Genomic DNA, 15,406 nt, shown 5'->3' with positions numbered 1-15,406 from the left:
CGGTGAGAGGCCCGCGTACCGCAAAAAAAAAAAAAAAAAAAAAAAAGAACCGGGTGGGGGATGGAGTGATTGTGTGCGTGTGTGTGTGTGTGTGTGTGTGTATCTCCTAGGGACTGAAGACAGGAAGACCATTGTGGATAGTGGTGTGTTAGGGGAGAGTGGTCTAGAGAGGGATAACTAAGCTTCTCCAGAGAGGAAGAGCAGCTTGCCACAAGATCACATAGCGAGTTAGTGGAGGTGGAAGTAGCATTTAACTCAGGTCTGTCTGACTCCAAACTATGCTGGTGTTCTACCACATGTTGTAAGCACCAGGGAGTAAGTGCCAAAGAGTAGTAGAAGAGATAATTGCTACAGGCATTCAGACGAGAGGAAAATCACTTTGATCTGGAAGATAGCTCAGGATTCTCTTTTCAAAAATGTATAGAATGTGAAAGATATTGTAGATCTTTTCCTCCTGTGATATAATCAGAAAATTATTCAGGCTAATGTTCCAATAAATTATTATGATCTCTAGCTGAAAGAAATAATGTACATAAACCTTTTTTTATTAGCTAACCTTTTCCCATGAAATCTTAAATATTTGTGCATATAATTTGGTGATTTTTGCTTTTATTTAGGTATTTTTCCTCCTAGTGACACTTACAAAATCTTGCTTACCCAACTCCCAAAGTCCACACCACTAGTATACTCTCCAGCCTCTGTTCCTGGGCCAAGCATTCTTCCTTTGTTACCAGGTCCACACAGGTAATGGTTTTATCACATGAGGCAATTCAGTTACTCAGCAAAACAAATGATATACACTTTTAGACATAGCTCTAGAAAGTAAACTTGAACCTAAAAGTGTTTAGCGAGAGGAAATTTCTGTTTGTCTTTAATTAAGAGAAACTGTATGGAAATGTAAGCTAAGGATGCATTAATCAGAGAAGTTGGCATTGCACTGTGTTCTTCATTTTATTTGGCATAGATTGCATGGGTGCTCATTAAATAATTTGGCTGGAATAACTCTTGTGATATTTCTTGCTAAATTTTTGCATCTATTCAGACTAAAACTCTGGAAAGGGAAAAAAATTCAATCTTTAGGTTTGAAGGTTTGAGCCATTTATTGTAACTGAAAACGTTTATTGTGGAAATATATCCACTATAATATTTGCTTGCCTCATTGTTGGGGAAGAAATGTATATTATGAGAGTATATATAATTTCAATGAAAAACTAGTTCTCATATAGCAAACTTATAGCTGGTAAGTAGATATTTGTACTTAATGTCTGAATTTTAACAACTTTGCCTCTGCTCACCCTGTGAACTTGTTAACTTTGATATTGTTTTAAAAATAAATGTTTGAAAAAATAAAAATAAATGTTTGAAGGAGAAAGTTTGCATGTTTAGAGGGTTGGTAGGGTATACTCACATCTCAAAGGGAACCTGATCTTTAGAGATAACATATTTGGATCCTCAAGGCCAAGGAAAAGGAATTTCCCCCTCCACTTTAATTTCTTGGTTCATGTAGATCAAACCGGGATTCTTTGGCCTAAATCAGGTGGCCATAGGTTTGGTTTGGGCCCTGTAATATATGTAATTATGTGAGATGAGAGGATTAAATTAACTTAGTTGTAGAGTTTTACACAGTGTCCTTACCAACTTCCTAATAAAGTATATGAAATTCAGTAAGTAATGCCAAGTGGGACAGTGCTCCACTCACATAAGCTTCGTAAACGTGATATATTCTTATGGCGCTTCTCCAAAATGTAGAAGAAACACATTTATCTAGGTGATTAGTATTCTTTCTGTCTGCCAGATTTAAGGATTGTTTGGAAATATTGTTAGAATCAAAATCAACATTTGTTGCTACACAGGGTTGGGCATTCCAGGCAAACTCTGGTCGTTTTTAACGGTGTTACTCTCATGTCCACTTATTTCACATCTGCCATGACAGTGACAGTTTTCAGTAACACAGAGCTGCCATCAAGAGTGATAAGCTTGTAAGTGAAGCCTTTGGGAAAGTAATGAAGTCATTTCTGCCCCATCACAAAGGACAGTATTGAAAATGTCTTTAAAAGTGATCAAGGTAGCACATACTAGGCCCTGTACAGTTCAGGTTTTTGAAGTCACTAACAATCTGCACTTAACACCATTTCAGACTGAAAAGTGGCCGTTGTACCAGCTCCTTTTTAAACACGTAGCTAGTTCTAAATTTAAGGAAAATGAAAACATCAGAAATTAATAGTCAAAGAAAGTTCTTGGGCAGAAGATGCTTTTAATTTTGTAACTGCCCAGATCAGATTTAAAACTTGAACATGGCAATGCTTTGCATTTTGTGATGTCTAATTAGTGCCTTGTAAGGTATTTTGTTAATAGTATCCATTAGCTATAGTACCAGGTCCAGTTTTTAAAATCTTGAATAAATTTACAATAAGTGTATTAACAAATTGCAAGGTCTTACATTGACCTCCAGGACATTAGGAAATCAAATTTAAAGCGTTGCATTGTCTGTTACTCAATGCAGTGCACTGAGGACAGCGTGTGACTTGTGTACTAGGAATGATGCAATTGCTAAATATTCTAGTGTGAGTTAAGGTTGATTAAATGATCATCTTTAACTCTGCTGTTCCCGGGGCTTTTGTTCTCTTGTTTTTCAGGTGATAGACTATGCTGTATTCTGTTGTTCTTTTAAAAAAGTGTTCTCTTTGAGCCAAGAAAACATTAAAGCTCTCTTGGATCCTGGATGGAAATTAGCAACCTTAGGCACAGAGCGTAAATGTATACTGTTATCACAAACTGACCCTCCTCCAAAAAAAATTCCAGGGAGTAAAATATAGAAGCAAGAAACCAGAAATTGATCTACAAAGTTATAAATTTTTAAAAAACTTTTAAACATTTTTTTCCCAGGAATTAATTTTCTGTGAAAACTAAGACATTTTTCTACTCATCTGGAATCAGTTTTTACCCTATTAGCAGGAAATGGTGAATATACATTCAACACAAATAGAGTTTGCTTTAAGAGGCGAAGAATTTGCACTCCATAAGTAGATGTGTACAATAAAAGACTCTTTCTGCCCTTCTTAAATAACATTGTGAAGCAAATTATAGCAGTAGATACCATCATTCAGGTAACTTTCAATGGTGTGATTCCCCCCCCCCCCCCCCCGTAAATCCAGAGAAAGGAGAATTTTTAACCTGTTGGGAAATATTTTAGTGCAGTCTTTAGTATATTGGTAAAATGAAATGTTTCCTAGCTGGGTCTTGGTGGTGATAGCATGTGGGGCTGGGGTAGGACTCTCTTTTCCATTTTCTTTTGATCTTAAAGTTACATAACTGTGCATTCAGCTCAACTTGTGTTATTGCAGTAGGAAGATGTGTAGGTGGAAAGATATTCTAAAGGGAGGCTAAAGCTACCTTCCCTGACAAGAAGAAATTCAAGTGAACAAATAAAAATAGACTCAAAGAATTATAAAATGTTATAGCTGTAAGGGACCTGAGGTTTCATTTAACCCAAATTTAAGCTTCAAGGTCCTAGATAAAATTTGTATTCTTTGTTGTCAATGGGACTTTTCTGTTTTTAAAGGTTAAATTTATTAATGTGTCCACTTGTTTACCATGATATATTTGTGGCTATTTTTTTATATCGCTAATGGGAACATTCTGTATTATCACTTCTTTTTATTTGTCTGGATGCTTGTATATGCCTGTTAGTCTACTAATCTCACATGTGCAAACATAAAAGAGAAAATGGCATTCCAGTATTGTAAAATGGAGAGTTATATAATGCAAAAAGACTGGATTAATTGTGCTTTTGGCAGTCAAGTTGCCATAAAGGTCATATTTTAAAGTTTTAGACTACCCCGCATGTATCCCAGAGTTTGTACAGGGTTGTTGAGTGTCTCATTAGACATACAATCTGCCTGCTATTCTGTCCTGACATATAAAATGGATGTCATTGAACTGGCATCTAGAAAGCGTCGGTAGCACTACAGATTTTATCACTCATTCCAAACATAGGAATTGCAAAACACCTTTCTTTAAATATTTTCTCTTCATGGTGCAACTGGGGAGGGCCAAATTCCAGCCTTAAATAAAGTTTCAACCCGACTGAGTGACAGAAATGGCAGAGTAATAAAACTTTTTTCAAGAAACTGATGCCTGGACTGTATCTAGGGTTAGACTGTGTGTTTGCGACTATTCCCGATCGGCTCCTTGTTTCTTTTCAGTACACCCATGCTTGTAGCCAGGAGGAAGTGGAGAGTTCCACCTTTGGTTTCTCTTTCTAGAGATATTCCTCTTCAGACTCTTAGACACTAATCAGTATTCTTTTGTTGATGATAATCTACTTAAATGATATCTTATCACCAGAATCCCTTGATGGAATTATCTTTGCATTTTGTGCAATTCTTTCATCCTGGCTTCTAAAAGTTTTTTTTTTTCCCCCTTAAGTCATTTTTCTAATGGAAATTACGTATAAATATGCAGGACAGAATCCATAGCCATGGCAGAAAACCTACATAGTAGGGCTGGTTTTGATACACAGTCCACACTGTTGGCAACTACTTTGTAGGATGCTTCCTATAATAATGCATAGGGTACAAAAAGAGACCTCTGCTGTGATTTCTTTGGTTTATATATTTTGCATTGAAATTGCAGATTTTTTTTGGTTGGAATTTATTTGAGATGATTAAAGATATTTTGCAGAGTACTCAAATATAGGTGAAAGAATTTCAAGTTTGCTCATTTTGGCATAATTTTAAAACAAAAGTGTTACTGTTGGATCTGGGCATGTGATGGGTGAATGAGTGTTTCAATGAAATGACATAAGTCTGTATAATTTGGAGGGTAATGATGCCTTAGAACAAGAATAAATCTGGAGCGATGGAAAGGCTCCATATTCTTAGATGAATGCATGCTTCCTCTTATGAGTCTGAAAAATAAAATTAAATTTTTATTTATACGAATCCACTGGGGAAAAAAGCTACATGGACTGGGTTTCTGCTGTATTTCAGAACAGGAATATTAGCCTTAACCTCTTTCCTCACATTGCATATGATATTTAATCCATCATCTTTGTTTTAAACAAACAATACGCAAGCTGTTGCTGGCATTGGTATAAAGCTGATGGTCCATCTGGAGAGCAGGAATATAGATCAGGAAAATAAGAGAATTGAAATTGGGTGCAAGGGCAGATTTGCATGTGCAAAACCTTTCTGTTTTACCAGCTTTTTATCAAATTATTTAATACTTGGCAAAACAGATTCCTTTTTCTTGAATCTGAGTGGCTTACTGGAAGAAGAGTTGCTTCAATGTTGAAAGGAGGACAGTTGGGATTCAAGAGACAATAAAATCCTATGCCATTCCTATCACCTTTTTTAGCGTGAGAGAGTCATGTGGAAGAGGAGAGGGAGCCCCACTGGGGGATTTAGTTCTGGTTCTAGCCGTGTGATCATTGGCCAGTCATTTTAGCTTCTTGACCTTCAGTGTCCTTTGATCCCACTTAATTCAGCAACCGCTTATTGGGGCAACTGTGAGAATTTTCTCTGAGCCAACCATTCTGTGAGGCATTATGGATCCATAGAGGAATAAGCCTGGGTCTTCAGGTCTTGCAGTGGAGGCTTCAGGTCTTGCAGTGGAGATAGACCTTACAACTGAACAATGGAGTGAGTGTTGCATAAATGAGATACGGGCTCACAGAGGAAGGGAAGATTCCTTCTGTCCGGAGCAGACAGGAAGATTTGTGTTATGAATCCGTCCTAGGGCTTTTCTATTTTGACAGGCCAAGGAGCTCTAGACATTCCAGGTATCTAAATGGTGAGAGGTTCAGAACAAATTATCAACAAAGTTCTCTCCAGTTCCACATGTGTAGTGTTATCAATGTAAAATTCTTTGAATAGCTTTCCACTGATGAGTTACTTGCCCAAGAGTGTTTATTGTCGTGGCTGAAAGAAAGTAATAATGAAAGAAACAATGATTTCCTTTAGTTTTGAAATTGTGCTGGATGGGAGGAGGCAGCCAGTTTGGGGTTTGTTTTTTCTCATTTCAATCGCCGCCCTATTTGACAAAGCATCCTGCATGGGGGTGGCAAGCGCTCTGCACAGAGGCCTTCCTCCTTCCTCGCAGAGTGGCAGGGATGGAACCGCTGTAGCCTGGCCTCCCTCCACGGGAGGAGGGAGTCCAGGTGGCCGTGTTCAGATGTGTGTGTGCAGCGAGGCTTCTGAAATGACAGCGGAGCCCGGCGGCTTCCAAAGCAGCTGCGACTCTGGATCGCGCCCACCGTCTCTGCTTCTCACTGCGAGAGGAGTGAATCTCTGATGCCTTAGGAGGCGTGGAGCCTGCGACTTTTCTTCCTTTTTTAATTTTTCGCCTTATTTTTATATTTTTTGAGTGGTGGTTGATGATTTCTTGACAAAAGAACGATTCCCTCTTTTTAAACTGTGCTAACGAAGGCTGTTGTGTAAACTCATGGGTTAGGAAGAAAACTAGAATACCTTCCTTTTTGTTGTTGTTTATGAACGGCCAATAATTTATTCACATGTGACATTTGAGCTGGCGTCTTTTTTTCCTCCTAAGATAACAGTAGCTTCCGCTGTGGTTGTACCCTAAAGCAGAGTCAGAACAGCCCTTTGCTTTTGTCCCCATTGGTAGTTCTGTTTTACCCTCTTGCCTTTTTTCGTTTAGACCTTATGGTGTTTCCTAACCCTCAGACTGTTTTGAAAGGCTTTGATTAAAATATGCTGATGAAAGAATTTGATAACCCAAGTTAGGAACGACAAGGGTATCTGGAGAAGACCGAATGATTTGGCAGCCTAACAAATTCTATTCAGGGCACACAAAGAGATCCTGGAACGTTCTATAGGGACTCTTGTTTGGGGAATGGTATGAACTCAGGTTACCTGCAGAATATGGTGTCATATGGAAACATTTAAGAGCTTATGGAAAATTCTTTGAAATAAAGTGGAATGAGCCAGCAAGCATATAATACCTGAGGAGAAAAATAGGAGCATTCATTCTGATTTTCAGGTGGCTGCTCAAGGAAGGGGGAAGGACGAAAGTAAATCATTTTCAACATCATACACTTAATGTGGAAGAGGTATCACCTAAGAACGGTTTTGCTAATCAAATCCTAGACTTAAAAGGGTATTAGAGGCCATCATGTCTAACAGCCTTCCTCTGTAAGAAGCTCCTGTGTGATGCCCCCAAGAGCCTTTGCTTAAATACTTCCAGAGAAAAGTGAGGGAGTGGAGAAGAAGGTTGTAGGCCCTCATGTTAAATACCTCATATCTGCAAGATACTCTGGTAGACACTTTCTCACTGTCTCATCTGACTTACGTATGGGTTTTATAACCTCCGGTTTACAGATGAGGAAACTAAGTTATACAAACGTCAGGCGACTTGCCTCAGCCCATGTATCTAGCTTAAGGCAAAACCAAAATTAGAATGAAGTTCCATCTTCTTGCACGGCACTAACCTGCCTCCCGGGTTGAAGAAGAGCTCCCTTCCTCAGAGGACAGCCTCTTCCGTCCTAATGCATATTGTTTGAAAATGCTTTCTTTTATTTAGCAGAAATCTGCCTCTCATTAACATCTCTCCTTGGTCTCCATTCCACCTCAGGAACATCACAGAGTTGATGGAATTTTCTTTCCTCATTCAGGTATGTTAACAACCACTGCTGCCCATATGGTCTCTGCCATCTTGTACGTAGTTGATTTTTTTTTTTTTTGAACAAACACACACACACACACACACACACACGCTCAACCATCCTCTTTCTGACTGCGATTCACCTTCCAACACATGGAAGGATTCTTTTTGAATCCTAGGGGTCTAGACTCAGAGAAGATGGGTGTTAGCAGATACCTTAGTTTCATTCCGCCCTGCCTGATTCATCAGCCAATTGTTAGTATGCCATCATTCAGGCCATTAATAAAAATAGTGAACAGGACAAACAGGCTAGGTTAACTTGTGGTCTGTGTATTAGTTCCTGAAATTGCATGCAGAATTTACACTGCCTGTGAATTTTTCTGGGAAGAGGGTTGGTAACGATTGTCAAGTTTTTAAAGGAACCCATTATCTTAAAAAGTTAAGAACTACTCAAAGTAGAGAACTTTCTCTAGGTTGAGTTAACTAACCTCTTCGAGGAGGGCTTCCCAAGTGACCATGAATTCACATAACCATCATCTAGACCATTTACTTTGTCCAGCAGACAGGTGAAATAGTGTCATAAGATGCCTGGCTCAAATTAAAGTTTACTGTGTTTTCTGCATTCTCTTGATACTCCTGGACATTGTAAAAGGGTAATTATGCCCTTAAAAATGGAAAAGAGACTGTAATAGTCTTATAGGAAGTGAGCCTTTTTTTTTTTAACATCTTTATTGGAGTATAACTTTTACAATAGTGTGTTAGTTTCTCCTTTACAACAAAGTGAATCAGTTATACATATACATGTTCCCATATCTCTTCCTTCTTGCGTCTCCCTCCCTCCCACCCTCCCTATCCCACCCCTCTCGGTGGTCACAAAGCACAGAGGTGATCTCTCTGTGCTATGCGGCAGCTTCCCACTAGCTATCTAATTTACATTTGGTAGTGTATATATGTCCCAGCCACTCTCTCACTTCGTCATAGCTTACCCTTCCCCCTCCCCATGTCCTCAAGTCCATGCTCTGGTGGAAGTGAGCCTTTTTTAAAAAAGTGTCCTTTAAAAGGTAAAAAATATAAATATTAAAGAGTTTGCATTTATTTTCCATTTTTCTTTGTTTTTAATTATAAGCCTAAGTATTATTCACCAAAGCCTTTACCCTTTACTCTGCAGGAACCTTGAAAACAGGTGGGATATTGAAAAATATCCTGTCTACACCTGGCACTTACCTGCTGTTGAGTAGATGGTGGTGTCCTCAGTAGCCTGGGAGATCCTCAAGGGCAGGGGCCTTGGCAAGGCCTTGACTCCCTATAGCACTAAGCCCAGTGTGTGGCAGATTTTAAACTCTGAAGGTTTCTGAACTGAATGGAGTGATTGAGATGAAACTGCCTGTTATTTAGTGTTGTGGGTTGTTTATTTTAGTCAGCCTTATTTCATGTGCCTTTATTTTGGGTGAATGGTGTAAAAATGCAGTTGTACTGAGTGCCTAATTAATTTAATAAACAATGAAGAGGAAGAATAATGGACCATAATGAGTTGTGAGCTACAGGGAAGTGAAGAGCCCAGTTAAAAATGATGAGCTTTATTATGTGTGAAATAAAAAAAATATGTAACTGAAGTGAAAGTGTTGATGAACATAACCCCCTCATATGTTGTTGTTTAAGATGGGCATTGGCCTGCATGAAATGGAAATTGACAGGTTTACATACACAAAAAGAGAGTTTTAGACATATAGACTTTAGAGAGGTTAGTCAATACAATCCCCTATACTTTTTAGATAAGGAAACTCAGGTCCTGATACTAAAGTGACTTTCCTAAGGTCACGCACTAAAAACAGTAGGACTTTTTCCTATAAACAGTGGTGCCTACCTACCTCATGCTTTGTTTTCTTTTTTTAATCTTCTAAATGTCAAAGTTATAAGATTAAGTAAAGATCATTTCTAGACCATATGAAGTAGCCCAGTTGCCCCAGGAGTAGTTTATTATACGTCTACCCACTGTTACCTAGTGAAGTAAGAGCAAAAATCCACACAACTTGGTTTGTTTTAATTTATTTTTTATTTTATTTTATTTTTTATTTTGTTGTTGTTGTTGTTGTTGTACGCGGGCCTCTCACTGTCACGGCCTCTCCCGTTGCGGAGCACAGGCTCCGGACGCGCAGGCTCAGCGGCCATGGCTCATGGGCCCAGCCGCCCCGCGGCATGTGGGATCTTCCCGGACCGGGACACGAACCCGTGTCCCCTGCATCGGCAGGCGGACTCTCAACCACTGCGCCACCAGGGAAGCCCCACACAACTTGGTTTTAAAGGACAGTTTCTGTGCAAGTGAAATATACCCACAGAAAGACCACAGTCACATTTTCTCATCTGAAGTTGTGAGTTCTTTGCTGTATTTCGCATTAGGGATACTTTCCAAGGGGAGTTTAGAAATACTGACTGTGTTTAAGACATCTAATAAAGCTAGGAATGTTGAGAGACATATTCAGAGCCTAGCCATACGTTCTTACAAACTGTCTCTTGGGGGCCCCATTAGAATTAGAATCCTTGCTTGATAGACAAGGGAACTGACCCAATGTAATGGCTTTTAGAATGTTATGATGAACCTTCCTTGACTCTTCTCCAAAAAGTCAAAGTCATTGTCTTTGCTTCATGCATACAGCCTAGACTCTAAGCTTTTCTTATGCTCCCATAATGACTTACTCAGTAATTCTACTTTGTTTTAAAACAGTTTTGGTTGTTGAGGTAGGAAGAAGAGGAAAGACCAACCCATTTCCAGTTCTCTCGGGCTGTGTTAAAGTTATCGTTCAGACTGCTAGTGAAATAAGAAAGATTCCTGGTTTTTACAGCATCACAGATGCCAGATGTATGGTGAAGACAAATGTTACCTTACTTTTTTAGAGTAATGGATAAAAAGACATGCTCATTGCCCAGTAACTTTCAGATCTTCTGTAACCTTTTTAAACAAAATGGAAGAAGTTGCTTCTTGTACCCAAGGGAAGAGAAAGTTAATGAATAGAAAAGACAGAATTTACTTAGGAAAACAGTGGAATTAAGCTCTGGACAAAGCATGCATCAGTGATGCATAACATTTTTGTTAATTGGGTCTTAACAGGTTTCTGACTCATGTGGTAATCATTGCAGAAGTGGGTCATACTAGACCATGACAGTGGCATATCCTGCAGCTATAAGAACGCTTACCTACTTGTGCATGTACACCTGAGTTTCTGCAGGCATACGATTCTATGGCTTAATTTAGGTTCCACATACACTTCAGTGGTTAAACCTGAGCTAGACTCAAAGAGTTTGTTTCCATTAAGAAAATGAATCTTTTATGTGGGCCAAGGTCAGGTGAGTTAATTTGTTTGCTTTTATTGGGATAACTTTTCCCATTCCAATTCATCACTTAATTTTAAGTGGTTCTACTAAAATTCCCATTAAAGTTCCTTACATTTCTCATAGACTAGGGCTGTGACAGGTTCATGCAACTTTTTTTTTCAAAGTACAAAGGTAGCTTTTCCGGTCATCAACCTAGTCTTCCTTGTCCGTAATTTCCCAACAATGAGGGAACATTTTATATAATAGCAGTATGAACCCTAACTGCAAACAGACCAAGTGAAGTTTTCATGAGAAACAAGATTAATTAAAATATGAAAATGCTCTCAACAGTGATAAACATTTCTTTTAAAAAAATACTATGACTTTTTCCCCCCTAAATTCTCCTTTTTCTGCCCACTTCACTCTCTTCCCCACTGATGCATCTTCCAGCAACTCAAAGTCGACTCCTGCTAGTGAAGTAACTAAATGTGATGTTATCGCTCTAATTAGTGGTGACAAAAGATCAATTAATGTTATAATTAAAAACAGTGTCTAGATCTGTTGTTTGTGGTGAACAAATGTGACAATTGCTTTGTTCATTGACATCGATGTGTTGAATTTCCTCCCTAGATTTTAAGGGGATGCATTTTAGTGCCGATGTGCACATTTAACTGTGGACAGTAGGAATAAGGCAAGCATATTAGGGAAAGAATAGGGCCCCTAATGTCTAAGCTAGAGCCATATTTTAACATACTTGACACCTTTCCTTGGTGCCTGGTGTTCTATCAGCAACTTGTACTCACTGGGTCTGGAGCCTCACGCTTTTAATATTTTATCACTAAATGCTTAGTGTTTATGTTGCAAAAAGAAAAGGAAAAAAAAGATTCCCACTTGGACTCTTAGACCACATGAACAGGACAATAGAGGATAACTATGTCATTGATGATTTTGGTTCCACCTATGGCAGTGATTGTTAAGTTGATGGGACAGAATAGTGAGTATGTGATTTTCACAAATCTCGTTGGATTTTTTTCTGATATGGAGCAAGCTGTTTTTCATATATTGAAGCCTGGGAAAGCTATGTTACTGTAGAAAGAGTAATCGTATCTCTTTTCTGAGTTGTTGCCAAGCAGATGTAGACTTTTGGAACGTGCCCAGAAAACTTCTACAGCTGATACACTGGTGACTTGTTCCTACTTCTGCCTTTACTGGCACCTATTTCAATAGCAGAGGAACATGATTTCATGTTGGTAGGTCACAATTTTATACATTTCTTTAGAAGCAGTTAACTATAGGTAAGCCAATTGATAGAAACAAAGCGAACCCAATTTGTTTTTCGAGAAGAGCAGTGAAGATATGACCAGCTTTGGTTATGTCATTTTGGACATATACCAAAAAATCAAGAAAATCTGTCTAAAAAGTTCTCTGAGAGATTAGCACTGAATGTCAAATAAGGCGATCCACTACGATTGCTAAAAGAATCTCACCTTTTAACTTAATCTCATATATGGCTCATGCTTAGTGGATCTACCTGAGTAACACCTGGTTTGATTTTAAATTCTTAGATTACTGGCTTCCACTATCATGGTCTGGTATTCTTTTTGTGGTATTAATGTTGTAAAGGGTGTTAGAAATGGGGAAATAGCAACAATGTCAAGTTCACAAATTTGTCAAGAAATGAACCTTTTTTAAAATTAATTTTTATTGGTGTATGGTTACTTTGCAGTGTTGTGTTAGTTTCTTGCTATAGCAAGGTGAATCAGTGATACGTATACATATATCCCCTCTTTTTTAGATTTCCTTCCCATTTAGGTCACCACAGAGGACTGAGTAGAATTCCCTGTGCTATACAGTAGGTTCTCATTAGTAATCTGTTTTTTACATAGTAGTGTATATATGTCAGTCCCAATCTCCCAATTCATCCCAACCCCCTACCCCCCTAGAGATTGTCATACAGAGTGAAGTAAATCAGAAAGAGAAAAACAAATACCATATAATATCACTTATATGTGGAATCAAGAAATGAGCCTTTTCTGTAACATCAGCTCAAAAAAACAGAGGTCAATACCATCATCACAGGTAAGTTAGTGGTAATTGAAATCCTGTAAACCTCAAAAGTGGTATGCTTTTGGCCTGGACGGTAAAAGGAGGAAGCTAGTTGAATCCATTGACTAACTCTGTCTCTGGCTAAAAAGACAAACAAGCAGAGAGGGGAGGAACAAAGAAACAAATCTGTTCCTCTTTTAGAAGGAGTTGGAAGATGAGGAGTAACACAACACTTTAGATTTGTATGTTAAAAACTTACAACAAATCATAGATCATACTAAAGGATTACTGAAGTTTAGAACATGGCTGAGGGTATAGATGTCAGATTTTCTTAACACAATAGTGAGCCTTTTGTTTCAGAATTCACTCTTGGCAAGAATCTCCCTACCACTGCGTTAATTTCCTGTCGATCTTTCATTCAGCAACAGAACTAGAGATGGGGAGCAGACACCCCCCACCCCAGGCTTTTTAAGACTGAGCTTTGTGTAGATTTAAAAGAAGAAAGCAAAAAAGAACAAACTTTTTCCAAACAAGATGTCCATGTGCTTTCTTTAAGGTCCTGTGTGTGTGCTTAAAAGGATCCTTAGAAAAAGCCCTCTCCGTAATTTTGAACCTCTCCTTTTTCTAAAGACTTTTATAGCCATTTTTTTCTTCCCATCATGTGAACAAATATGTAACTGGAATAGATGTTACTTTGCTATTTACTTAGATTGTTTTAAAAGGCTAGCTGTGTGGAGGAATGAGGAAGGAAGGGAGGCGGGGTGGCTGGGATTTATTTGTTCTGTCCTGACCTAATGAGTGCAGTTCTTAAAAAATAATAAATATTTATATGTGATCTTAATTTTTAATGAGTCTCAGAAACTGGCTGGTATAGAAAAGTGTATGAAAAGCCATATATATTAAACTATACATATTGTAAATACGTGCATATGTACACTAGAATGTTTTAGGAGGGAAAGGACATTATTGGTCTTGTGCACGCTTGACACATAACTGGCACTCAATAAATGTCTGTTGATTTTTTTCAAAAAGGAATGTAAATAGGCAGCATCGTATAGTAGAATAGCATTAGATAAGAATTCAGAAGACCTGGAGTCTGCTTCTGACACTGCCATTAACCAACTATGTGAAGTTGCTTAATTTCTTAACGGAGTCACTTAATTTCTTTGCTCCTCCATTTCTTAAAAGTTGGAAATAATAGTACCTGCCCTCCTTGCCTTTGAGGTTTTTTTAAAAAATAATGATTAAATGATATCTAAGAGATACAAAAGCGCTTTGGAAACCACAGGGTGATTTAAAGATGTGTGTGTGTGTGTGTGTGTGTGTGTGTGTGTGTATACAGGTACAGAAAATCCTTTATCTCTTGCTTCTCAATTTCTTTTCTTAGGAAAATCAGATTATTTAAATCCTATTATGCACAGCTCTCCTCTGTTCTTCCTAAGCCTCTGTATTCCATTACCTCCAGTAAATCAGAAAAAGGTGGTGAGTCAGGCTAGAGTGGAAAGCAAGGTCTGCTGTTTTCTGATGTCCATTTTACTCTGTGGAACTCTAAAATCTTGAGTGCACGTATCTCATGAAGTTTCTTACCTGTTTCAGCTTTATAAGATATAGCATAGGATGTGGAATAGCTTACATACGACCACTTCAAGATTCTTTGATGACCAAGTTAAAATATTTATTAGTTGTTAATACTAGATTGATAATCATGAATTTAACATGGAGTCTGCCTAGATAATGAGTATCATGGAATTAGCTATAAAGATATTTTTTTAAAAAGTGTGTGTGTGTGTTAAAAATAATATGTCCTGAAGCTGCACACCTGGAAGGGAGGGAAAAGAATAGAAAGTAAAAAGTAGAGTGGTATTAACGAAGAGAAAAGAGATCATCATCATCAGGACAATTGTTCTTCATTTTTGAAACTCTTCAAGGCTTCATTCATTCTCTACAGTTACTTTTTGAATTAAGATTCTTAAATTTCAGTGTCGAGTAACAATTTAGGGTAGCCATTCATCTTAACATATTGCCTTAAATTAGGAAGAAAATGGTTTGAAGGCTGCAGTAGACTTTTTTTTTTTTAATTTAAAAAAATTTTTGGCTGCCTGGGGTCTTTGTTGCTGCGTGCAGGCTTTTCTCTAGTTGCAGCGAGCGGGGGCTACTCTTCGTTGCGGTTCACAGGCTTCTTATTGGGTGGCTTCTCTTGTTGCAGAGCATGGGCTCTAGGCACGCAGGCTTCAGTAGCTGTGGCACTCAGGCTCAGTAGTTGTGGCTCATGGACTCTAGAGTGCAGGCTCAGTAGTTGCGGCACATGGGCTTAATTGCTCCACGGCATGCGGGATCTTCCCAGACCAGGGTTTGAACCCGTGTCCCCTGCACTGGCAGGCGGATTCTTAACCACTGCAGCACCGGGGAAGTCCCTGCAGTAGACTTT

General features: G+C 38.5%; 1 protein-coding gene across 22 annotated transcripts in view; it reads left to right on the top strand.

Moving 5' to 3' along the window:
• The window catches only part of NFIA (nuclear factor I A), a 381,629-nt gene that overhangs the window by 35,726 nt on the left and 330,497 nt on the right, over positions 1-15,406 (top strand). Inside the window, exon 3 of one of the 22 annotated variants that reach the window (XM_055084585.1) lies at positions 7,594-7,633. The exons of 20 other annotated variants lie outside the window; for them this stretch is intronic. In XM_055084585.1, coding sequence (XP_054940560.1) covers positions 7,594-7,610 — 17 coding nt within the window. In that variant the 3' untranslated portion in view covers positions 7,611-7,633. Of the gene's footprint in view, positions 1-7,593; positions 7,647-15,406 lie in introns of those variants that run through there. One more of the 22 variants, XM_055084584.1, reaches the window with a different exon arrangement.

The sequence above is a fragment of the Physeter macrocephalus genome, chromosome 4, assembly GCF_002837175.3.
Source record: "Physeter macrocephalus isolate SW-GA chromosome 4, ASM283717v5, whole genome shotgun sequence".
NCBI classification, from domain to species: domain Eukaryota; kingdom Metazoa; phylum Chordata; class Mammalia; order Artiodactyla; family Physeteridae; genus Physeter; species Physeter macrocephalus.
Note: the sequence above shows the minus strand (reverse complement) of the source record. Positions and strands in the feature narration are given on the sequence as shown.